The 27,412-nt window shown below is 37.6% G+C and overlaps 1 protein-coding gene across 1 annotated transcript in view; it reads left to right on the top strand.

Annotated features, from left to right (window-relative positions):
- The window catches only part of KCND2 (potassium voltage-gated channel subfamily D member 2), a 467,928-nt gene extending 440,809 nt beyond the window's left edge, over positions 1-27,119 (top strand). The window contains exons 2-6 of the mRNA XM_030857647.3: positions 12,108-12,270; positions 18,384-18,479; positions 19,562-19,654; positions 22,555-22,802; positions 24,462-27,119. Coding sequence (XP_030713507.1) covers positions 12,108-12,270; positions 18,384-18,479; positions 19,562-19,654; positions 22,555-22,802; positions 24,462-24,639 — 778 coding nt within the window. The 3' untranslated portion in view covers positions 24,640-27,119. The remainder of the gene's footprint in view (positions 1-12,107; positions 12,271-18,383; positions 18,480-19,561; positions 19,655-22,554; positions 22,803-24,461) is intronic.
- The last annotated feature ends 293 nt before the right edge of the window (positions 27,120-27,412 follow it).

Below are 27,412 nucleotides of genomic sequence, written 5' to 3'. Positions count from 1 at the left end.
ATTTGTTTCCTCTTTTTCCTTAAAATAAAACTTCAGGAAAATAATGTTTTATAGAAGTTTCTTTTTAGTTGGTTTATGTTTTAACGGGTGCACCTTTTTGTTTCATTGTAAATTTTTGAAGCTAGATCCTATCACAGGAGAATTTTCATATAGGAATCTGACCAGTTAGGACTATAGAGGTAGAGACATGTATTTATTTAAGACCCTCTTCATTTATGTTTATCAGGATATGCCTTAACTTACATAGGTAATAGAAAAAATGATCATTCAATCAATGCTTTAATCTCCTAAGAAGAGGTGAAAGAATCTAAACACAAAATGAATATAGTATCTTCATTCAATTTTAGAAAATAACTTTATCTCACACTGAACAGAATAGAATTGTTCTCCAAAAGCATCTTTAATGTAAATATAGGCCCTTGGATTCTCATCAAAAACAAAGTTTGTTTAAGGATATAGAAACTTTCTAGGTTAAATTGAAGACCAGAATTTGAGTGGAAGTGCCTGGCTGTCTTTGGGAGGTTAAATCACAGCTTCTCCAATCTCACTTCCTACTATATTTAAACAGCTGTGACTATTTGCGTGAGGCATAATCATATTAAATTATTTTTGCTTAAAGAATTTTGGAATTTTTAACAGGAAAGAAGTGACTTTCCTGGTCGGTGACTGGGCAGAATGATGCATAGATAGGGAGGTTACAAGGCAGACATCTGACCTGGCTGTATGCCTCGTGAGAAACTGTTCGGTGCTAGTGAGCTCCAAACTGGGTTCTCACCTTCACTACAAGACAGGAGGAGCCCAGCACCTGCCCAGGGTGGTCAGCTGAGTGAGGGGTGCCAGGCCATTCATGGAACTGCCACTAGATCACGCTATAGACAGAATGTGCCCCCCCCAAATTCCTATGTTAAATCCTAACACTCACTGTGGTGGTATTTGGAGGTGGGGCCTTTGGGAGGTGATTAGGTCATGAGGGTGGAGCCCTCATGCGTAGGATTAGTGGCCCCAAATAGCTCCCTCCCTCCTGCTGCCATGTGAGGACATGCAAAAGGACAGCCATCAGTGAACTAGGAGGTGGATTCTCACCAGACACTATATGTGTCAGCATCTTGACCTTGGACTTCACAGCCTCTAGATCTACAGAAATGACACAACTTGTGTTTGCTGCGCCACCTTTTCCCTCAGACACTGCTGCTGCCAAGTCAGAACCTAATTGCCTGCAAGACAAGCAAGTCTTATCTCCAGTACAATTAGAATTGCGTGCGTTCCTTTTTGTAAAATTTAAAGAGTAAGTAATAGGAGGCAAAATTATCAAGGCTTCCTGGGTGGAATTAGAAACAAGATGTGTTAGGTCATTACTGGATAATCCGTATTTTTTAAAGTACAGTTCAAAATAAAATAGGTAAATACTTGAAGACATCTTAAAAGTCTCATGAGGCCTATAACAGCTAACAGGTTTTTAGACTGTGTAAACTCAGGTGGAAAAAAATATTAAAACTTTCATGATAAACATCTCTACTTCATGCTTTTATTTAGCCCAACTGAATTCTCCTCTAAGACTGGCGCTGCAGGCAAAATCCTGGGGACCAACTCCTCCTTCTTCCAGTGGTAAAGGCACTTCAGAGTCTGAATGCATTGTAAACAATGAATAATTTTGGTGGTGTTAGCAGAGGAGATCAGTGGCTGGTTATAAGAAAACAGACTTACGAGCAGAACTGTCAAAATGGCACTGGGATTTGGCTCCCTGGGTGACAGCCCGCAGTGCAGCAGCAGTGACTTAGAACCAGGAACAGTGGGGAGCTTCCTCCCACAGAGTTACCTTTCAAAGGACAGCTGCAGCAGGTAACTGAAGAAAGTTCCCAGTGTGAGAGCAGCTCTGACCGTTGAAGATGAAACCCCTTGGGATGCAAAACCTGAACACACAAGAATTTGGAAATTGGTACCATCAGCCCAGAGCCAAGTTGACCAGGTATTTGCAGGGACCTTGACTTGCTAGACGGATTAACTTTCTTCTGGTGGAAGATAAGCATATCTCGTCCAATATACTCCCAGGGCATAACCAGAAAGGACTTTGTTTAAAAAAATGGGTACCAAACAATGACATTTTCAGAGAATTGCTGATGCTCACTATCTAATATTAGCAGCATCCTCGAGAAGACTAGAGAGATGTGGAAGGACTTAGCCATTTCCCAGGATGATATGTGAGATTCAGAGAAGCATGAGTCATATGTGTTCAAATTGCTGGGCACTTGAGGATTGCGAAACCTGTCAAATTTGAAGGGAAATGTATTTTGAAATTCCGGCCGGATACATGTTGGTTAAGCATGTGACAATGGAAAGCCGGTTGGAACTGAAAAGTGTCAGGTCTCTTGGCTTCTCTGTTCATTTTAAATCATGTAGGTTAAAAATAATTTCTCTGGGTATAAAAAGTAAGGTTAATTGACAGTGTAGAACTGGGTTATTCTGGGCATATCATCTAAGTATCCGAAGAGGAATTTAGACAAATTGAGGAGATGAGATGGTGCTGGGTGTGGAGAAGAAAAGGAAATCTGATGAAGAGAAAAAGAGCAGGAAATGTGTACTCTCCTTCACTCCCTCCCATATTTATTGTTTACCATCAAACCTCTCCCTGCAGGATTTATTTAAGCAGTAAACATTTATTGAGTTTCAACTATTTGCTCAGCACTTGGACAAGGTGTGTGCTAGACTTGGGTTTATAATGGTGACGTGATCCTTGACCTCCTGGACCTCCTAGTTTAGTGGGAGAAAAAAGACCTGTAAGGGCTTCCCTGGTGGCGCAGTGGTTGAGAGTCCGCCTGCCGATGCAGGGGACACGGGTTCGTGCCCCGGTCCGGGAAGATCCCACATGCCGCGGAGCGGCTGGGCCCGTGAGCCATGGCCGCTGAGCCTGCGCGTCCGGAGCCTGTGCTCCGCAACCAGAGAGGCCACAACAGTGAGAGGCCCGCGTACCTCAAAAAAAAAAAAAAAAAGACCTGTAAGAAAACTAATTGTGCTCTATTAGTTGCAAGCAGCATGGGAGGCATTGAAGAAGGAGGCTTTACTCTTACTGGACAGAGAGAAAATTGTCAAGAAGTTCTTCAAATAAGAACCAATGCCTTTAAAAAAATAAAGAAAGAAAGAACTGATGCCTGATCTTTGTCACAGTAAATTAGTTCACCCAAACGATTTATGCAAAGGAGAGTATTCTAGAACGAAAGTGTATACAAAGACATAGAGGAATGGAGGGAGGTAGTACATTTCAGTAATAGAAACTTATTTGCTCCAGTTAGAGCGTGAGGGGTATGGGGGTGAGCAGTGGAAGCTGGGGGCCAAGTCATGAAGAGCTGTGTGAATCATGCTAAGAAGCTGGCGCTTTTTCCTGCAGGTGATGGAGAGACAATGAAGGCTTTCATGCAAGAGAATGACATGATCAGACTCTAAGATATGTGAGGGTGAAAGGATAGCTTCAGGCAACAAAGACTAGGATCCAAGAGCAAGGGAAAGTATTTCCGGTGGTCCCGCAGCTGGGAAAGCCAGCTCCAGGGTCGTTTTGTTTTTAATATGCATGCCTCACAATAATCAATTGTACATATATTTTCATAACTTTTTTAAAAACGAAGAATAAAGTAAATGTGAGAATGGGGGCTCTGACAAGACTACTTTGAAAATAACAAAGCATTCTTTAAAGAAGACTATAAAGGCTTTTACTGATGATATTTATTTGGGTAAAAAATGTTTTATTAGGATATTGGGTCAGGGTCGTATGGTTTATTTGCAGCCTTTAAAGTCTCATTTGATCATTTAATAGGCTAAAATCAAGAGAAAAAATAGAAGACAGAAAAGAATTTGTGTTTGAAAAGGGCACAAGCTGGAGGAAGTTAGTGAGCCCCTGAAATCTTGTGTTGAGAGCTTAGTGTACAAATGGGAGTAAATGTGCCGAAAGAATCTGTCCTTTCCTCAGTTTTCCCCTTTTCTATACACAAACCCAATCCTTTAATTCCCCCTAATTTTTTACACTAAAAGCCTCGGTTAAAGGGCTCCTTACTGAAAATAATGCTTCAGTGATATTTCACATTACAGAAATGTACGTATCTTTCTACAGGAAATAGAAAATGCTGTCAGAATTCTGTTCCCTCTTTTTGGAAACACCCTAAACATAGATAATCTATGACATTGGTGAGGTTTTGTCCTGTTCAGCTTTCCAGAGGAATAAGATGCCCAAAATATAGCCTAAATATTGAATGTGTGTAGGCAAAGATAAGGAATCAGTACAGGCAATTTTCTGGAAATAGTTCTCTCTCTCCCTCAGCTTGTGAAAACCAAGAGATGCTGATTTCCAAACTTTCATTTAGGTTTTTATGCCCCCTAGTGGGCATTTGGTATTTCTGCAGTTGTAAAATAATGCTGGGATTTTCACAGCATTTCCTTTGTGCAGTGTGTTCAAACTGTTTATACTGACAAAGTGATATGTCCTTAAATATTCAAACTATACATTTTAAACATTATTTTGACTATTACACTTTCAATAATTTTATAAAAGATCTGACAACCTTCAGGAAAATGCCTGTGAAGACAGAAACTATCATAGAGTTCCGTGACCCACCTGGATTTTACTCATGAATTCCTTAAGAATCCATGGACTCCTGGCTAGGAACCTCTAATTATGGGAATAAGGGCTTACTCTAGCTGCCCCTTTCATTTAGTAGATGCTAAGATTATTAATGTTGTGAACAGTGGAAAAAGTAAAAACAAAAAATACACTTAAAAAAATTAGTTCAAGGGGCTTCCTTGGTGGCGCAGTGGTTGAGAGTCCGCCTGCCGATGCAGGGGACACGGGTTCGTGCCCCGGTCCGGGAGGATCCCACATGCCGCAGAGCGCCTGGGCCTGTGAGCCATGGCCGCTGAGCCTGCGCGTCCGGAGCCTGTGCTCCGCAACGGGAGAGGCCACAACAATGAGAGGCCCGCGTACCACAAAAAAAAAAAAAAAAAAAAATTAGCTCAAAATTTGGTTTAGATTTAAAGAAACAGGAGAAGACAGAGAATACTCTAAATAACTCTATGTGTTAGATAATCAAAAACAATGGTCAAATTTTCCACACAGCTAGGATAGTATAGTGACTGATCCTGCAGGAAAAGAGGTGGAAACAAAATCAAGGCAGCTTTTTAGGCAAACATTGATTTTACCGTGTCAAAGTAATACCAGGGCCCCTCTGGCAAACAAGTTCTGTACCATAAGCAGGTGTCATATAGCAACACTTTTAAAAAAGCTGTTTGCTATTTGTACACATTGCAGCTACTATAAAAATTATCCATCAAACTGTGATCCTTCTAGAATACTAAGTTGATGGCAGAAAAATTCATGAATAACATAGCTACTGAGACCCTAAGGGGTAGAATTATTAGTTGAGAAGTGATCCAGCTTCCACGTCAGAAGAAATTATTTCTCGGACTTCTCTGACTAGCAGTCAGGTCTAGGAGAAATATTCAAACGCAAAATCAGTAATTAAAACACACATACAAACACACACAACCACACAATCAGCTAAGTGCTTTTACCAGGATGTTATTATACATGTCGCTTACTTTTATCTAATTATTTAATTAGATGTCTTAGTCCATTTGGACTGTTATAACAAAATTTCACAGATTAGGTAGTTTATAAGCAACAAAAATGTATTTCTCAGAGTCCTGGAGGCCAAGAAGTCCAAGGTTATGGCGCCAGCAGATGCTGTGTGGTGGCGGGTGAGGCCCATTTCCTGGTTCACAGACGGCCCTTCTCTGTGTGCCTTCACGTGCCAGAAGGGGCTAGGGAGCTTTGTTGGGTCTCTTTTTACAAAACCATGAAGCCCGTTCACGAGCGCTCCACCCTCATGACCTAATCATCTCCCAAAGGCCACCCCCCGGACCCCACCGCCTCCTAACATCATCACAGGGGGCATCAGGATTTCAACTTATGAATTGTGTATGGGGTTGAGGGAGCATGTAAACATATCATATCGTAGCAGATACCTAGTTTTCAAATACTTCTAACCCCAAATCCTGATTTATGTTCCATACAAAGTTGTTGGGTTTTTTTTTAATACTAATGTAGTAGCCGAAATATAGTATTTATTGAACTAGCACCTGCTGGATACAACGTACAGGATGTCCTGGACTTCAGTGCAACTGCACAGAATCCATTCACTCTGTCCCTTATACCTAGCAATTTAAGACTTTTTCATTGTAAAAAAGAAAAAGGGAGAGCAAGAGATTGAATTACAGTAAGCCTCAAGGTTTATTTTCAAATCAGCATTTCCTTCCTGTTATACGAAGATCTTTTCTACCTTTATAATTATTCATAAAATTCCTGGGTTTTGTTTTCTTTCTTGGTATCCATGGGAAATAGTTTCACAGATGGAAAGTCATGCCTTAGCTGGGGAGGTTTGCCTTATATAACATTTCTCCTTTATCCAGTGAGCCTACGTTTATACTCTTCAAATAAAAAGAGAAGAAAAAATAGAACTGTGTGAATAGGACTAAGAAGCTAGAAGTATTGTGTTCACACTGTGTTAAAACAGTCAAGGAAATTGTTCTCCATTGGAGATCTAAATGTTTTTAGCCATATGATTTCTGGAGACATGCCAAAAATGGAAAATTTGAGTAGATATTAGTAAAATTTGGTTTACACCGTATTATGCTTAAAAATTATTTAGACTTTCTATCCTATTTCAGTATTACTTGATAAATTGGGAAGATGGATAGTTAGATTGATAGATAGATGATATATTCATTCTATCTGATTGTCTGAATTAACCAGATTTACCACTTTTGGGCATTGAATGCATGCCAGAATTCAAGTACTTAGCATGAAACTTTTGGATAATATTAGAGATTAAAATCTTCTAGAATCAACAATTGAAACTCTTCTTGAGAAATTGGTCTTCCACTCAATATGATCTTTAACATATGGCAAAATATGTAATTTTAACCAAGTAATTTGGGGCAGTAAGTACATGTTTAGAATTAACATTTTTATGTGAATGACACCTCCATATTGTACCTTTTAACTGATGTAAGGAGGAAAGGGAGCAATAAACATAAAGTTTGGCAGATGTTCAGGGTGAAAAAGGAGCAGAAAGAAACTGGAGTGACTCTATATGGTGAATGTGGGAGAAAGAAGGAAAAGATAGAAGAGTAGAAGTATGGGGAAAGCTTCCCTTCCATTAACAAAGCTCAAGTCTACTCATTTTTCATTACGTAAAACTAATTGGTAGTTTTTCTTTTATATCACGCTATCCTCTCTACTGTTTTCTTCTAAATTTTAAGAATTCAAGATTTATCTTATTTGACTTTAGACGCCCCTCATACTCTTTGAATCAATTTCATTTAAATATAGAAAAAGATGTCTCTGTGGAAACAAAACCACATCTACGTAACTGTCTAGTGTAACTCTTTTTGGAAAATGGATTTTTGAAGACTTGAGGCATAATATTAAATTCTGAAGAAAACAAGAGTAGCATATATAATACTGCTGGGCTTAGCATAAATTTAAGAATAAGGAGTTGGGAAAAGTGAGGTGTGTTTTTATAGGATAGATAAAAAATAAAATACCAACCGGCAAACGAGTTGCCTAGGATAAGAATAATCATTAAAAGGTGGCGGTACTGTAGGCAATACGTAAACTTCAGAATGATCATGTGGCCACGATAAGTGTCACTTCGCATTATGAAGTTTTCTGTGCTAGGCCTTTCCTCCACTGAATTTCAGAGATATGATTCCTGAGGTCTGTAAGGCTATTTTGCTTCTTACTACGAGTTGGAGTTTGAATACTAGTCAAAAGACCCTTTGTTGAACAAAGGAAAGCACCTGGTTTGCCAGAGAGCTATTTCCCATCCCTAGCAGATTCTGTGCTCAGTTACAAGTTTGCAGGTAAAAATTACCCCTTTCGATTCTCAAGGTCATTCCCAAGTGAGAAGAGAGACCAAATGGACAATGTAAGCACAGATACAAATCACACTGAGCATTTTCCATGATTCTCCAACAGAGTCAAATGAATGAAATGTGCTTCAAATATTACAAATATCAACAGCAGTTGAATCTTAATAAGGACAGGGGGCCAAGGAGAAGAGCAGAGAGGGTAGTAGATTCAGTATCAAGGGGTGTATGGAAGGGGGCAGCAGGTGCTCCTTTGCAATCACCCAAGCCTTGGGCTGTCCTTGCATGAGTGATCCCAGGGCAGCCTGGACTACCTTAATATCCTGCTGGTTCCTCTCCCTTGTACTTTCACCATCTCCCTCAGCTTTGGCTACCATCCTAATTTCCTGTAATGTGTGAAAGATCTGTCTTTCCACCCAAGAGTAGAAAGATGAGAGAGATTCCCACCAATGAGCACTGTACTCTCACTGCCTCTTCCCACCGTAATCATTGCGGTACTGGTCAGTCATCTCAAATGTTCACTTTCTTGATTGTGAAGGAAATCTGGATTACAAAACAAACATGACAAAGGTAAATAACAGATATAACTGTATTTGATGCAGATTAGCATGGCTATATGACATTAAACCACCCCTTTTGTATCTGTTATCTCTTTCCCCTTATGGATCCTTCTAGATGGGAATTTGCTGCCTTTCAGCAAGCTGGTTTATATCCTTACTTTCTCCCCTTTTGTTACAACACGAACGAGATATTTCATTTTACCCATTTTCCCCCCTCTGAGTAATGAGTTCAGTTTCGGCTTTATTCAAATTATAATCTCTGTTTATATTCAAAAAGGATTTACAGTGATTATTTTTCTAGTTGAATTCCAGGCACCTCATCAAAAATTGCTTTCTCAGGGAAACTTCCTTTATCAGTTGGCCCAGAATCCCTTTGACTGAATCCCTCAGAATCTATTTTCTCCCTTCTTCTTTTAGGCGTGGCCTTTCTAAGGGCATGATTACCCCCCTCCCTATCACCACCATCACCTGCCATCTGAGTTTACCAATCTCTCTTCTTAAAGTCTTACTGAACTTTGGGTTCGGTTTAGCCCTTAATTTTTTCTAATAATCACAAGTATGCTGACCTTGCCCACTGGATGACATAGTGAGCCTAAAATACAAAAAGTAGTTAATAAATAGTAATTTTAAAAAATCTCTTAGAAAGAGGCAGGAAAAACTATATGATGGATTCATTTAGCTATTTAATTTATTTTAAAAGGTTTACTTTAATTATCGATACATGGACTTAATGCTTATCTTCCCTGGCTATAACAAATAGTTGAGTTTTATTTACTTTCCTTTTTGAGAGACACTTTGTAGATCCTAACTGTTAAACATTAAAATCAAATCTCCTTTTTGAAAAGCTGTTTTTAAGTATGCATGTACATATGGGGAGTATGTGTGTTATAGATTTCTTCAGAGCTCATGCATAGTCAGTGCAAAAAGAAAGAAGATATTTATAAATTATCGCCGGGCACTCATGAACTGTGGTGAACATGGTAATTGGCTCATGTGCGCAGCATTGTATAAAAAGTTGATCTTCCACTGGCCTATCCTTATGGTAAGAAGGACCTCAAGCCTTTTACACTCACCTTGTAATTTCCTTTAGTTTTGACTGTTTCCTCGCTCACATAATCTTCAGATTATGATTTAGCTTCCCCGATGGACTATGGAAAGAGACCCTGTTTCATGTGGATGCAGCATTCCAGTTCTTGGGTTGTTTTTTTTCTTTTACTGTAAATTAATACTGTCGTTCTGATGCCAGAACCGTGTGGGAATTTTAGTTACAGTGAATTAGCTCAACTGCTGATCAAACACTGACAAGAATGAATCACTGAGCCTTCAAAGCAGAGGACTAGAGCCTGGAACGGGGTCACAGAATGAAGTGCTAGTCAGTACAACCTGCTGTCACTCTCAGCAGCCTTTCCTGGGCCAATTCTTCTGCGACTTCCATCTCCATATTGACATATAAATGTGTTCCCACAAAAAACAATGTTAATTAGAATGATCGTTTCCTAGCTCACCCTTCAAGGTACAGTGTATCCCCAGGTACTGTCAAACTCCCTAAGTCTGGATTCCAGTATCTGTGCCCTGTTCCTAAGGACTAAACTCTCAGTGCGCTGAGCACCCTGGAGCCCTGAAGCAAGCAGGGAGTAGCTGGAGCTCCAGAGGTGCAGCTGGCCAACTTCTGCAATACTATGATCAGAAGATCTCTTTCTTGAAACTAATAGAATGTTATATGTCACTTATATGTCAATTAAAAATACATATATCAAATCGATATGTTGTCCACCTGAAACTAATATAATGTTATATGTCACTTATATTTCAATAAAAAAAGACCTCCTCCTTGACCCCCTCTCCAGGAATGAACTCTTAGAAGAACTCTATATCAATAAGGTAGAGAAAATATATTCATTTAACTAATATTTATTAAGAACCTGCTTTGTGCTAGTGAGATACAAAATAGAACAGCTCCAGCTTTATCAAGGTTATATTCTCATGTCAGCAGGGCGTGTGGGGAGCTAAAGAATAAACACATGAACAAATTAGGAAGTTTCATGTGTTAATAAGTACCGTGAAGATAGTCAAATGGGAAGGTGTTATAGAGAAAGACTGGGGGAAAAGAATCCCACTAAGGGGAAGATGGCCAGAAAATACCTTCTGGAATGGAGACAATGAAGTCTCAACCTGAATAATGATGATCTAGGGGCTGCACATGTGATAGAAATTCAGATGGCCAATGTGGCCAGAGGATGGGGAGCCTGGTGGAAGATGGCGTGAAATATAGCCAGAGACTAAAGGATGTAAGCCGGTGGAGACAAGAGTGAGGAGTTTGGATTTATTTTAGTTTCAGGTTTATTAGAAGTTTTAAGCAAAGTAGCAAGAGCCCAATCTCCATTTTAAAAACTATAACTCTGGCTGTTATATTGGTATGAATTCTAACGAGGTAAATGTAGAAACGAAAGTTCAAGTAAGAAGCGATATCCATGGCTCTGGGAAGCGATGATGATGGCTTAGATTATTGTAAGATGGAGGTTGAGGAAAGAAACCCGGATGGAATATAGTTTGGTTTGGTCAGAGGCAGCAAGACTAGCTGAGAAATGAGATGCAGGGACGAAAGATGGGTGGCTCTTTCTGTGTTGATATATGAGCAACTGGGTGGTTTGTGGTTCCGTTTAATTAGAGGTGGTAGACGATGAGAGGAACAGATTTGAGGGGGCTGGAGGAAGCTAGGGAAATAAGAGTTCCTTTTTGGCTAATTTAAGTCTTAATTGGTTCTTAAACATCTAGCGGTAGGAATAATCAGAGCAGAACCCACTGTCTGATTTTCAAGATAGACATCAGTGTGTCGATGTAAATTAGTGTATCCGCAGCATGTAGATAGTTCTAAGCTATGGGACTGGATAAAATCACATAGGGAGAGGATTTATACGGAGAAGATAAGAGGCTGAGACCTAAATTACTCCAAAATTTAGAAATCAGATAAGGGAAGGGGGCCAGAAAAGAAGATGGAGAAGAAGCAACCAATGAGGTAGAAGACCACTAAGGAAATTTGCTAACGTTGAAGCCAACAGAAAGTATTTTAAGGAGAGAGAAAACCAATCAAATACAAATAAGAGATTGAGTAAGATCATCATGGCGAAATGGCCATTGGATTTCACAAGTGAAGGTTAATGGGACCTTGGAAAGTTCACTTTCTTAAGATATTATATCTGATGACAGGAATGTGATGTACCGCTTTTTCTATTTAAATTTCATAACCAGTCCAATGTTGAAAAAAATTAAGTGGAAAAGAGTGTTATCTAGACTATAACATTCAGCATGGAAATGTTGACTATAAGTCAATGTAAAGAAAAGTGCCATGCGATATAAAGGACAAATTAAACAGTTCTCATTACATCATCTGGCTTAAAATATTTTCCAGTCAAAGCAATTTGTAAATGTTAGAGTCAGTTTCTGCAAAGTTGAAAGGTAATTTTTATACTCAGATATTCCTAATGTCTAGTTTATTGAAGTCTTAAGCCATGTATATTTTAGCCATGAAGTAGAGATACATTGGTCCAAAAAATCGTTTGAGTTAAAGCTGAAAACTATTTGTAGCAGATAGAAATAACTTTCTATGACTTAATATATTTTTTTCTCTAACCCAAGGTATGGTGACATGGTACCAAAAACCATAGCAGGGAAGATTTTCGGATCCATCTGTTCGCTGAGCGGGGTCTTGGTCATTGCTCTGCCTGTCCCAGTGATTGTATCCAACTTCAGTCGAATCTACCACCAAAATCAACGAGCAGACAAACGGAGGGCACAAAAGGTGTGTATTCAGTTCTGTGCAACCACGATTTAGTGTCTCCCATTTTGTATAGTAAGCTTTAAAATCCCCTGCTGGCTATTCAGTGTTCTGGATTTGGTCGATAGTTGCATCAGTCAGCACAAGCTAAATCATACTATAGTAAAAAAGAACCTTCATATCTTAGTGGCTTAAAGCAACAAGGAGTATTTCTTCATCATGCTACAGATTGGTCTGGTGATAGAAACTCCATCTTGACAATGTGCATCTCTAGTCATTCAAGCAGGGTGTAAAAGGACACGATGAATCACACACTGACTCCTCAAACCTCCTCCTGGAAGTGGGCCAAATCACTTCCATCTCTACTGCCTTAACCAAAGTAAGTCACATAGCCGTGTGTAACTTCAAAACAGGCAGGGAAAGACAATCCTCCTGTGCAACCAGAGACAAAAGGAAAGAAATATTTGGTGAACAGCACTAATGATAGTAGTAAAACCAAAGAGAGATTCTTGGCAAATTTTATGAGAATCAGATTTCTTGATCTGATTCATCTAGTCTCTGTCCATCAGGGATCAAGCTGCTTCCAGTAGACAGGGGTTATTAAAGGGCACCGAAATAGGTCTCGGATGTCCAACATAGTTGACACAGGAAGTAGGAGAAATTTGATCATTAGTAGCTGAGTTTTATTTTGGGCCCAGCAGTTTACTGTTTCTCTGAACTTCACATCAATGAACTGATTTCAGAGTAAACAGGTTGCATACTCCTTTGTGAAAGCAGGAAAACAATACCTACATCACAATAAGATTAAGATTATATGTAAATGTATATAAATGTATATAAGCATATCATAATATTAACAAGATTTAACATTTACTGGTGGCTTCCTATGTGCCAGGTATTGGTTTGATGGTTTTTTTTTTTAACAATTTATATAGTCTTCTCAACAAGTCTAGAAGTTAGTTACCATTATTATTCCTATTTCGTAGATGAGAATTCTAAACTACCCAGGATTTGAGAAATTCTAAGGTTGCATACCTAAAAAATTGGAGAACTCTCACTCAGTCCAAGGGATCTGGCTTCCAGGTTCATACACTTGAACACTAAGATAGATGCCTCTCAGAAAAACTGAGTACAAGAGGGAGGGGATATGGGGAAATATGTACATGTATAGCTGATTCACTTTGTTACACAGCAGAAACGAACACACCATTGTAAAGCAATTATACTCCAATAAAGATGTTAAAAAAAAGAAAAACCGACTAAATGTTAGCACACTTCCCCTCCCCATTCTTTGTCAAAATAATCACCTTGAGAGTCAGGGCCCTTGTTACTTAAAAATAATTATGGAAATCTCTTTTATAGTTTCCTTGAGGCTATGGTGCTAGATTTCCAGGATTCTTCATGGATACTGTATCATGTCCTTTAAGAATAGATTTATTTTTTTAATATCAAAAAAACCTTTCATAACCATGACTAAAGTGGATGTACAGTATTGGCTATAACTCTAAAATATCATGAGAGATTTTGGTGCAGTTCATAACTGGCTTTGTAGGTAGTTCTAGGACAGGATTTTAAACGTGCTTTCGAACAATGTGATCTCTTTAGTAAAGCAAAAAGTATGCTTTATACTTCATACAGTATAAAATATAAAACCTCGTAAAGTAACTCTTGGGGAAGTTCAGGTTAACCAACGTGGTCACACAGCATGTTGTCCAGAGAATTTGTTGACATCCATTGTCAGAGGTCTGCTTCCTTTAGCAAAGAATCACTCTTTTAGCCTTGTAGTTTCTTGCTTTATGGAATCCCCCATTTTTGGACAGGTATCAAGCCTTTAACGAATTATTATAGAGAATAGTAATAAATAAAACTGATAGTCCAATAAACAAGGCACCCTCTGGGCAGTTGTAGTCTCAGGCAGGGCACACTTTCACAAGCAGAGATGGAGGAATTTTGGCCACAGTTGGCCTCCATCAGGGCTTGTCATGTACCACAGCTGTGGCTCTGCCCACACACTACAGTCTCTCTACTGGGTACACACAAGTGCATCGTTTAAAAATAACAGAAATCCTACAAAAAGCATAGCTCTCCAGCATCCATCCATCTCCAGTCTAGAAACAACTTCTTTAATATAGCCACCTATCGTTCATTTTCTCAATGCCAAAAAAAAAAAAGAGCTACCTGCATGAAAACTGTTCAAAGTACAAATCTGATTTTCAAATAAACCAGTCTTCAAAATATCTGTTCTTTTTTTAAATTTTGTCATCTGAAACAAGCAAATCAATATAGAAAATCTTAGAATGTTTTAGAAGCTTTTTTATCTAAATAAATTTAGAATGTAAAAATAAATAAATATGATATTTTAAAGTACACTAAATTGAAAAGCATGATTTATGAATTTTTTATCTTTAAAGTATCTCCTGTATTCTAAGTTTCTGCCATAATGCAATGAATTTTAATATTGTGACTACTAGTATATAGAAAGTCAAATATAATAACCTAATGTGATATGTCCAGTAAATAGTCTGTGACCAAAAACTGAACATAGTCATCTAAGAAAGAAAGGTGGATATGGAAATAAATAAGTTACTTACCAAGGGATATTTTCTATTTTCCTTCCCAAGAAATTTTTTAAAAAACCATAAACATTCGTTAGGCTAAGATAGTTTCGATTTATCTGGAACTGGGTGATTTGACAAATATCAGAGTTATGCAAAAATAACCAGCTGATTCAGTCAAGCAAGATGTCCATTCAGTAAAAGTGTCAGTCAAGCTGAATAATAAATGTTACAAAATGCTTTTTTAGACCAGAATTGTTTATGTTTAGTCCCATTGACAGCACCAAGCTCAAGCAAAACCTTATACACAATTAAAATAAGATAGTCTTGCATATCTGCATTTGCTCTTTTCAATTAAAATAGCAAGTGTTCAGTATCTGAAGAAAAATCCTCTTCTACACATGCGCGCGCACACACACACACACACACACACACACACACACACACACACACACACACACACACACACACACACACACACACACACACACACCAGACTATAATGGCAGAATGTGGAGACATTCGGTCTCTTTTCTTACTCTCTTCAAATTTCTGAATCTTATGTCCTGAGTCCTGCATCCTCAATGTAACTTCCCCTTGACAGACCAACTCATAGGCATTTCTCTCTTCCTCCCAAATCTTACGTCACTTGCTATCTCTATTCTCTATTTGGCAATTCTGTTTGACTTTATTTTGACTTTTATCTTTTTATGAGTATTATCTTCTTAGCCAAAGCTTAATATATCTTGAGAGCATTACCGTGTCTTGCATTTTAGTGCCTTATACTTATTTCCATTTTTTAATCTACCATTTCTGGTATTCTGGTTGAAGGCCAGCATTCAGCAGACATTTGGCATGGTGTACCACAAGACCAAGTAAACCAATTAAGTCATATAGTACTGTAGTAAAATGAAAGAAAAGTCGTGGATGAAACTGAGATGGGAGGTTCTTTTTCTAACACAGTACATGACTTAGCTAAATAGCTATTCTGTCTCTAAAACAACTGTTTCTTTTTCCCTAAACTTAGAACTACTTCTGTGGTAGTGGTTGCCATAATATGTAGGTTTTCCATTATGGAAAATATGTCATTTTCCTTTGTTGGACAGTATTTTTGGGTAATGTACATGTTTCATTTATGAAAGAAAGTAATATTTCCTAATACTGAGGCTAAATGCTTGGAGAATGACATAGGTGAGACTAGTAACTATGATATAGGCAATATAATTGCATGCAGTGGTTGCAAAAAAAAAAAGAAAGAAAGAGGAGGGGAAGGTTGAGGGAGGAAGGGAACCAAAAAAGGCAAATATATATTTGCTGGAACATTGAATGTTCCAGGAGCCCAGTGAGACTTTAGGACTGAAGTTTCAACAATACCCCTTTCTGGAAACCAAATGTATATTTATATTACTTATTTCTGAATTATTACGTCAATTCTAAGTCATTTCCAAATGTGCTTGTCACTTCCCGTTGTTTTATTGAGTCTGTTCTGAAATCCTGGCTGCACCATACAGCTTGAAGTTAAGCATTTTCTACCTTCCAACTTCATTCTCTAGTACTATCTCAGTATTTTGAGTCATCTAAACACTATCGTGCCAACCAAGAGTGAAACTTGTCTATTTTTCCCGTCACTTATAACTATGATCTATGTACAGTTTTATTTTAACCTGGAATCAGCACACACGAAGAAGAAATTCACAGAGGAAGAGAGAAGGGATGGGGTTGAAGCCAGATGATATCTTAATGCTATTCTGCGAGCTTCCAACATCTCGGTGCTACTGTCAAATGCTGTGGGTGTGGGTAAAAGGGCACCTTGGTACAACCGTGGAGGGAAGTTTGGTAAAACCTATCAAACAAAACAAACACACACACCCTTAGATCCAGGAATAATGCTGCTTCTAGAAATTTGTCTGCAGATCGGCTCATCATGATGTTCCAAGCAGGCAACATTTCTTGTATTAGCAAAAAATGCCTTAAAAGTTAATTGTGGTTGGCCTGCTAGCTAAATGATGCTTCTCATTCGTACAGTGGCATATTACACAACCGTAAATAAATGAGGTGGCTTTATGTAGATATGGGAGGAGTCCCACTTGTACTAAATGAAAACAGCTGAGTGCAGAAGAGTGTGCAGCATAGTCTCCCGAGTAAAAATGTATGCGTAGGGCTTCCCTGGTGGCGCAGTGGTTGGGAGTCCGCCTGCCGACGCAGGGGACGCGGGTTCGTGCCCCGGTCCGGGAAGATCCCACATGCCGCGGAGCGGCTGGGCCCGTGAGCCGTGGCCGCTGAGCCTGCGCGTCCGGAGCCTGTGCTCCGCAACGGGAGAGGCCACAACAGTGAGAGGCCCGCATACCGCAAAAAAAAAAAAAAAAAAAAAAATGTATGCGTATATACATAGGAATATATATTTGCTTTTATATGTCTAGAATATTTCTGGTAAGATTCTCTAGAAATATTGCCAGTGGTTGACTCTGAAGAACAGGAGTAGGTAAGTCCAGAGAGACTTACTTGTTTTTCATGTACTATTGTAGTCTCAAAATTTTTGTCATATGTATATATTCATTCTCCATTTAAAAAATCTAGATAATTAAAATTGTTTTATTAAAAAGAAGATTCCAGGGCTAGAGACTGAGATAGTCTTCCTCAGGGTTGTTTAGAAAGGGAAAAGACGGAGTCATTACAAGTAAGTTCTTACCCAAGCCACTCCAGTTTCTTCCTTACATACACTCGTTATATGTGTCACACGAAAAGAATGGTCACCAAAATAGTGCTTCCCAGGAAATGAAAACCAGACTCATACCATGAGAGTCTGGGGCAGATATACAACAGCAGTTTTAAAGTAGAACAGAATATCAGAAGTCCAACCAGTAGACAAAGTGGATAAATTTAGGGTAGTGGTAAATTTTTTTGTTTTTTAGAGAGCCCATGTTGTACAGCGTCTACACTGGTCAATTTAACAAAAGAATTGCAAAAACAGAATTTGATATTTGAGGATGCAGATACAACTGAATAGTTTTCTTTAAAGGAAGGACTGAAGGAAGGGAGAGAGGAAGGAAGGAAGGAGAGCGGGAGGGAGGCAGGTAAGAAATAGAGAGGAGAGGGGAGGGGCGGGGTAGGGAAGAGAGAAGGAAAGAAAAAAAAGAAAGGCAGTAGCTTCCTGGAACTTAGTTACTAAATTTAAAAGAACATTAGTTTAAATGAAAAGAAGTTGGCTGTTGGTTTGCTGGGTCTTCATTTCATTAAGTTACTCAGATTGGGATAAGTGAAAATAGAAGCCGTACTGCTATTTTTCTCTTGATACAATTGACAGAAACAACACTGAAATAACGTGATCTTAGTGTAAAGACTTAATTACAATTCTTAAACGTATAACCCAACTCCGAAGTAGTTCATCCATCTCACTGATAAACGTTAACTAAAATAAAGCACTTCAGTGGTGAAAGTTTACTCTTCAGTAGTTACATGTGAGAAGCTGGCATGCTTTTAAAAATATGTGTGCCGACAGTAGGATTATGTAAGAATGCACTCAGTGCTTTAAGAAATCCAGTCATAGATCTTAATAGGACATTGCTTCTTCTTCTCTTACAGAAAGCCAGACTGGCCAGGATCCGGGCAGCTAAAAGCGGAAGTGCAAACGCTTACATGCAGAGCAAACGGAATGGCTTACTCAGTAACCAACTGCAGGTACGAGTCAAGCATTTCGTTTCCTTTAATGTTCAAATTATTGGTGCAATATTGATTTAGTTCTACTAAACCATATAATTTTATTGTGGGTAGTTGCGAAAATGGCTATGAAACAACAAAGGTGTCATCTTTTAATAACCTCACCCTGTACCATCTTTTCTCTTTTTTTTTTAAGAGGAAAGAAATGTGTCTTTACTAGAACTATCCACGAAAATTGTTTTCTAACAATGGCATCCCAGGCGGAATACAATGACTGTGTATGTTTAGTATACAGATTATGGTTTATAATACCATATTTGCACAAAAACAAACCAGGACTCCTTGGATATATAGCCAGTTCCATGCCTGTCGCCCTGGACCTTACTGGCTGGAGGCTAGAAGCTGGGCTATGAAATATTGCCAGTGAATCATGATTCCCATTCATGGTCGGGCAATATTTCTGCACTATCTCACAGAAACTTGGGAAAAGTCAAAAATTCTCAACGACTCAAATACCTAGGTTGGTTTTTTTTTAATTTCAAAATTATGTACGCTCCTTAAAGTTCATTTGAGTGGCGATGCGACGGCGGGAGAGTTGACATCTGTCTTGTTTTACTTCTTACTGAAGAGGGAACACCATTCTGTGTTATAAAGTTCACATGGTATGAAATATAATTTGAGAAACTTTACTTTTACCTCAAAACTCTCTTTTAATTTTTAGGATTCCAATCATCTTTACTAACATAATAGCTTTTGTGTACGTAAGCATGAAGGTGGTTTCAGGATTATCTAAGTACTAGATTAAATATTATTATCCCAGGCTTTCAAAGGTAGCTGGGAGATGAATGAGTAAAAGAAAATTAAATTTTCAACTCATGGAGGCAAGTCTAAAAGGCCAGACCGCTAATTTGATGAAAACGTAAATGTTGATTATCAAACTCAAAAGCAACTCTACATTTGATCCATTTTAGTTAAAAAAATAAATAAAATGCTGCCATTTAATCTCAGGAAATAGGCCAGATCTCTCTGTGGAAATATGTGGCTGAGGTTCTCATTGTTTGCAAATAAAATAGAAAACCCTTCTGTCTTCTCCCTGTTAACAGTCCTCTGAGGATGAGCAAGCCTTTGTTAGTAAATCCGGCTCCAGCTTTGAAACCCAGCACCACCACCTGCTTCACTGCCTGGAAAAAACCACGGTAAGGAAAAGGCAGGACTGGCTGCCCCTGCAACTCAGACAGTAATCCCATTGGTTTTTGTGAATATTCAATGCATCCAAGCACAATTTCCCCATCTGCATTACTGCAAAATATACTAAAAACCAAAAAAATCCACAGTAATTGAACTTACTTTGAAAGACTGTAGTGACATTTCAACTTAGAAAGTATTTTGGAGACTTATTAACATGTTTTTATCCTTAGTGGTAATCTTAACCCTAGGCTAAAATATCAGTTTAATGCAGATGGAAAGCTGTCTTCCAATAGCTGACTGCAAGTCCTATAGAATATCTTCTCCTGATTCTTAAAATGCTGATTAAACAGAAATAAAAATAATGAAGTTTAAGTGTTCCTGACATCTGGATAAAGGGGATAGCAATAGTAATAACAAAATAGAGAATAAGTGAATATAAGCACTTCTTTCATTCACAGGTATAATAAACAGAGATTGATCATAAAAACTATCTGTTCTCATAAGAAAATGACGCAGTTAATTACTGGCATACCCCTTGGGGCTGAGGATTCAGTCTGCATTTCTCCACTTGTAGGCTCCCAGTTGGACCGCCTCTTTAACAAAGGCATCTGTTTTCTAGCTAGCTTGTCAAAAGGGATCACAGTCTGTGACCACAGAGCAGAATAAAACTTTCACCGTATTTGAATCAAGTCTGCTTGTTCACTCACCAGAGACACATATTTGTATTCTCAATTCTGCCATACTGTCCATCCACTTATTCATATACTTCTATAGTCTTTCAACCAACGTGTATTACTTGTCTATTATGTGCCAGACAGTGAGCCAGACCCAAGATACACCGTGAAGTCAGGTATGGCCTCTGCCCCCCTTGAGCCTGCAGGTTTGGGACCAAACATGGATGTTACTGGAGAAGGACAACTAGCAGGGGAAGCAAAAATGGGGCCCCAGTGGACTGGGGGCAAAGAGAGTGGAGCCAGAGGGTACCAGATCAGGCAAAGCTTCCTGGTGGAACTTGAGTTAAGAACCACAGGACCATTATGAGTTAGTTAGGCAAAGAAATGAAGGGGCTAAAAGTTGATGTAAGCACCTGAGGAAGACTGGAACTTGGCCTAAGAGGAAGTAAAAGAACTTGAGGGTGGTCAGAGGAAAGAGGGTACCATGGCACAAGTAGAGCAGGAGAGGAAGGCAGTGGCCAGATAACCTTGTGTTTTGGAGGCACGTAAAGAATTTTGATTTATCTCGTAATAAATGGAAAATTATTTGAGGGCTTGAAACAGATTATATTAGTATCTTAAATAAAGATTTATACTTTATTAGGATAACTCTTTGAAAGTTAAATGATAACAATAATCAAATGTATGTATCCCTGTCTTTTTCTTTCTATTTCCATTTTTTGACTATTTTACCTTTTAGGGCTTTTTTAATCAAAAATTATTCAATACTAATTAATATAGTTTAAATTGAGCTACCTACAAAAATATACCTTAACCAGCCACAGAATGACTTCTTCCCTTTCAATCACTGATGAGATAAATTAGAATGTCACGCCTTATGACTTGTATTATGTATGTGAAATGTGCATTGTAATAGAAGAAAACAGATTGTGACTCCTTTGTGAGCTGTATTTTTTTCTATAAAATTTAATATTTAACATGAAATTCTGTCTCAGCTGATCATATTATCCTCTGGACTCTAAACAGAATGTTAAACTTCATTTACTTCAAAATGCTTGTCTCAGCAAAGAAATGGCAAAATGAGTAACTAAAACAATATTTTTCCTATTAGCCAGTAAATTCCTTCAGTTGTTTTACTAATATTTTAGGATGAGAGATGATTAAGTGAAATTTGGCATGGACAAAGCCTTCTATTATAAGGCTATTCCCACCCACACAAAGAAAAAAAAAAGTAATTGAAGATATTCTCAGTAGTTCAGACCAAAAATGTTTTCCCTTATGTTTCTGAGGTAAAAGTATGGCATAGGCAATTTAGGAAGCAATTCTTTATTAAATATTTTAAAAGCAGATTTTACACTGTGTTTCACTAAGGCGTGGTATGTGAGATGATGTCCATCACTGTTGGCTTCTGGGTTAGAGGAACATAGACAGAGATCATGGGCCCAGCCAGTGATGTATCACAAAGATAAGAATGGAGACCTCAAAAGTTCAGTGCTAACCCCTTCTGGGTCAAATATAAAGTGATGCATTCTGATAAATTTATTTTACTTATTGAATAAGTCTTATTTTACTTACTTCATAAGTCATATTTTTCTCTATACTGGGAATTTTAGAGGAGCATCTAAAGGAATGGGAATTGTCTTAGTTATCTCATTTTCTAATTAAAAAATATTTTCAATCCCATGTGAAAATATTTGCTAATATATAACAGACAATCTAACTTGGAACATGCTATTAAAATAGTCTCTTTCTCATAACTTCAGTCTGTCAATTTGTTTAAAAATAAAGTACATGTGAATTTACACATTCCCCACGGGTATTATCTATATTCATTTTTGAGGGTTTCTAATATTTAGTTGATAACTTCCAGATTTTATATTTAACTTAATAAATGATATTTCAAGGTAAAGTTAGTCTATAAACGGATACTAAATCAGTCTGTGTATATCAATCTCAGGGTCTAACTAGAGAGATATTACTTTCACACAAAGGCCAACAAGAAGCTTTGATATTCTAATTATCATGAAAATGATATTTTTTTTACCCATAAGATAATGTAAATGTACGTGGGCATATTTCATTTCTAAAAAGAAAACTATTCAAATCTTTTTTTCAGAGGTAAAATGTGATAATACTGTAAGTCAACCATACTTCAGGAAAAACAATAAATAGATTTTTTTAAGTTAAAAATGTGTTCCTGTGCTCTCTTCACATTTCTTACCACTATGGAACAGAATCACGAGTTTGTGGATGAACAAGTCTTTGAAGAAAGCTGCATGGAAGTTGCAACAGTTAATCGTCCTTCAAGTCACAGTCCCTCTGTCTCTTCACAACAAGGCATCACCAGCACTTGCTGTTCAAGACGACACAAAAAAACTTTCCGCATTCCAAACGCCAACATATCAGGAAGCCACCGAGGCAGTGTGCAAGAACTCAGCACGATTCAGATTAGATGTGTGGAGAGAACCCCGCTATCTAACAGGTACCTGAGATTAATCTGTATGCGTTAACACACCTGTGCTGCTTCTCGGAGCACATCTCCACCTACTGTCATGTTGCCACCTCTGTGGCAATTAAATCCTAGTTCCTCGGGTCTAGAATGAAACAAAACTGGTCTGAAACAAGTAGGAAAATTAAGCTACTGTAATATTCACTAAGAGTCAAAGGTGTAGCTGAGTCAGTACTAAAAGAATAGAAAGAAGATAAGAAGGTCAGGCACACACAAATGTATTCGTACCTCTTCAACCTCACAACTTTTTCTTGAGCAGATACCTCTACACTCAGGAGTCCCCTAAGTCAACACACATGGCCTGAAATGATAGTCAACACAAGCAAAAGAGACAAATTAAGTTGACATTGATATGATTGAAAGGTATTCAACAGCACCCAAAAATATTCAACATAGTTAATGTCACAGTGAAAAATAAAACTATGCCCAAAGGAATCTTTTGAATCAGTATACAATTTTGATCATAAACGTATTTGGGGCCTCAACAAACACAAAACTCAATCCAATATCAAAAAAAGATAAGCAAAATGCTGAAATTGTTTACCTCTGGTGAGTTTGTGGACAATTTAAGTGAAATTTTTCTATTGGTATTTTCCCTTTGCTTCTGTTTACGTGCTACTTGTTTTGACCAAAATCATACATGTGTAATAATAAGTATCAATAGTACATTTCAACTGATAAATCATTATAAAGATCAATTTCTGTCCAACGAATTTTCCTTTGTTCTTCAAATTAAAAAGCTCATCTTTTCAGATTAACAATCTATTAATTCAGTGCTACTTCTTTGTTGGCATCCAACAGTCTTTGTGGAAAAAAATCAGATGTCTCTGGGATTAAATGGAATATTATTATTCCATTATTATTTCATTGCTCCAATATTAAATGTTGGAGCAATGAAAGATTTCTGTCTCTAAGATATTCTACCTGTATCTTGTTTTACATTTATTCCAAAACAAAGTAGAGAATGAAGAAGTATTTATAAAGAAAATCTTAGGACAAACATTTTAATTAAGTTTTCTATGGAAAAAAAAGTAGTTTAAAGCTCCTATGTCTACCCTCCTTACTCCTACCCTCTTTCCCCCTCCCTACACAGAGTATATAACTCATGCAAGAATACCACTTGGGAAAATGTTTAAGTATTAGTAATGACTAACTTGAGTTCTTAATATTTGGCTGTCACTAAGTTGAGAGCCTTAAGGGCCTCATATATCCCATAGAGACAAGGTAGTAAAGAGATTCTATGGGCAAAAGAATTGAGGTTTATCCACAGGGTATGTCCCTTTCATGATGGTATCTCAAACCTCTCAGAGGTCCTGTCTTAAAGAAAACTATTTTACTTTGCTCAACTTAGGCTTTCCAAAACTCACCTGCTCTGCATTTTTGTAGAAAACACTTTGAGAAACACTGATTGAACCAAATTCAGCTGGCTTTTAGACATTTGTTCGATGCTAATGCCCTAATGTTCACGTTAATTTATCTTAAGATTTGGTGTTTCATTTTTTTTAATCTTGGTGATTGTTCTTAGCCATTTAAAATGTTACTTATAAACATGAAAACATGTATTCCTCCGTTATTGGAAAGAAGATTTTAAGTAAACAACTCACTTTCTTAAATCTGTGTTTTCCTCATCAGCCGATCCAGTTTAAATGCCAAAATGGAAGAGTGTGTTAAACTAAACTGTGAACAACCTTATGTGACTACAGCAATAATAAGCATCCCAACACCTCCAGTAACCACCCCCGAAGGAGATGACAGGCCAGAGTCTCCTGAGTACTCAGGAGGCAACATTGTCAGAGTGTCTGCTCTCTAAGACAATTGGAATCAGGTCCAAGAGAATTTGAGCCCTGGCTGTGGAAAGAATCCCAACGTGGAAGAAAGAAGAAACAATAAACGTTTCGCAGATGAAAACGACAAAGCAAGGACGTTGGTAGTGAAACAAAGACAAAGTTTCCAAACTTGAAGATGGAAATAAAACCACCAAAAGGCATTTCTAGATGGAGTCTAACCTGTCAAACTGAGAAATAGTCTGTGGCCCTTTGACTTTGTGAATGAGCACAATGAAATGCCGCCTATTGATGCTTCTTATGACCAGAACTCTTTTTTAATAAAATAAATAAAATAAATCTTTGAACATAATGTTCCAGTTGAATGCAAAACAAAAAAATACGGAAAACATTTTGATAAAAATTTTTCCTGTTAAAACCATGAACATTGGCTATGATGAAGATTATTATTACACATTAAAAAAAAAAAAAACCTCATACAACACGTTTGTATTGACTGAAGGAAACCATCATAATGCATGCTAGAATTCTTTGGAGCCGTGATCTCAGTTTCCTTACGTTGTCTTCAGAATCGGCATGATAAACTATACTTGTAGAAAGAGGGAATTTCTGTGTACTTACAACAAGCTGATCGTTCATGTTCCATGGTGGGCTGTGCAAATAAACTCCTTTTAGAACTGCAGTATTTCTCATGGGGATGCTCACTAGTAAATCTAAAGTGTTCAGATAGTTCAGTATTAATTATTGTTTTACCTTGCACCTAGATACTGTTACAACTGCAATAATTCATTGTACACCTGTTGTATCAGGAATCAGGATTTTCTGTTGTTGTATTTCCAGATCTTCTTAGATACAGTACGAGCCACATTCCATAGAAAAACTTCTCGTGTCGCCAGGTTTTAGATAACTTTTTAATCCAAAACCCTTGTGCCGTAAATGTTTTTCTGTAATATTCTTTGGTCCACTGTATTCCTGTGACAGTGCGTTATTTGTTCCTGTATTTCTATAGCACCTTTCTATTGGATTTATCATCATCAGCTGGACTAATGTTTTGTAGTTCAAAGGACTTTCCTACTTTTGTATTCTCCAACAAGTTATCTTATAAGTAGATTATCATCATCGTCAATCCCCTTGTCAAAAATCAGGAAAAAAAGGAGTTGACATCTATGAATTATCTCTAACCTTTTTGCTGTTATGGAAAAGCCCAGATACTGGATATATCATTGTATGTTTCATGAAAAGAATTGGCTGAGATTAGCATCACAGGATCAGTGATCCCAGAACCTCACTTGATGTATTATTTATTTTGCTTTAGATCTCGAATACATTTTGAGAATAACTAGCGTGAATTGAAATGCAGAGATAAACTGGAGTGCTTTATGCAGCAATATTTGTTGAAAGCATGCTTTCTACGCCACTGGGGAAGGCAGCACAGATTTGTCTCAGAAAGGTTCCTGCATATTGCAAGGAGCAATTTTCTCCTCTAAATCAGGAGGACAGGAGTTTGATGATGCAAAATTGAGCTCTATGTACATTTAACTGAAAAGTCTTGATATCTTTTCACCTTTAAAATATATCAGCAGACATGTCTGCATGTGACAGTGTAAAAAAGTTTTATGTCCAGTGAAAAGTTTTGTTCATTCCAAACCACCACTGTAAGGAATAAGTTTAGCTTCAATACATGGAAAGAGTTAATAATTATCCCTCTACTATAGAGATTTTAAAATGCTTATCATAATTTATCATAAAGAGGAGATAATCCAACCATTTTCAAGTAAAGCCAGAAATTCTTGCTTCCCCTTTCTAGACTAGCTTCCAGAACAATGCTCTGCACACAGTAGATTTATAAACACTTGCTGAGTGAAAGTCAGATAAACTCTGCTATCTCACGGGAAGAACTGGCTTTATTCCTAGTATGTCTTTTTAAAGGTTACTAATCTTCCTGAAGCGTGAATATTAATAATTATATTAACACCTGCCTCATGTCACTTTATGCTTCTAGAGCAAATATATAGTGAAACTTCTTTGATGGTATTTGTTGAAAAGCTTTTTAAAAAGTAGGCTAAAGAAAACTCAATCAGGAATACTTAGGTCTTTTGATTCCCAAGGAAAAGTTCTATTTTCATGTTCTTAATATTACATTTAAAAATGCAGTTAGATTATTTCTGTTGCAATTCTGCCTCCTTTTCAACTTATCATTTATCCAAAACTATTAATTTCTTTAGACTTTCAGAAAAGAAAAAAATTTTTTGGTGTTTTAGGTGATTTAAAAATATACTGTGTTGGTGGTGAATGACTATTGATGACTGTGTTAAGTGCATCTGTATTGTAAGTGAAATGTAATTATTTCTGTGTGCCATATGGAGTAACCAAGGTCATTGTTTTTGACAATTTTGTTTGAAATTCGTATATCTTATTTCAAAGGATAGCATAATATCTGCATTATGCTGGAAAAAATAGACCTTTGGAAAATACTTAAATAAAACATGTGCATGCTTGAACAGGACATGGTTGACTGTTGCCCTGTTTTTTGTAGACTTCCTTCCTTTCCAAAATCTAGGGTGTACTACACTCTTCATACATATTTTGGAGAAGCCTGTAACATGGACAAACTCAAAGAACCCATCGATCGTGCGTGACACAAATCTACTCTAAATGGTGGAGATAATAATTTTCTGCCAACAATGGGAATTTAGGCAGAGACTTCAATAGAGAAGTTAATATCATTTAAAGATAAAAGAGTGCCACTGCTTTAAATAGTCATTTTTGGAAATATCTTGGCAACTACACCTCCATAGC

This window comes from Globicephala melas, chromosome 9 (assembly GCF_963455315.2).
Source record: "Globicephala melas chromosome 9, mGloMel1.2, whole genome shotgun sequence".
Lineage (NCBI taxonomy): Eukaryota > Metazoa > Chordata > Mammalia > Artiodactyla > Delphinidae > Globicephala > Globicephala melas.
This window is presented reverse-complemented; position numbering and strand designations above follow the sequence as displayed.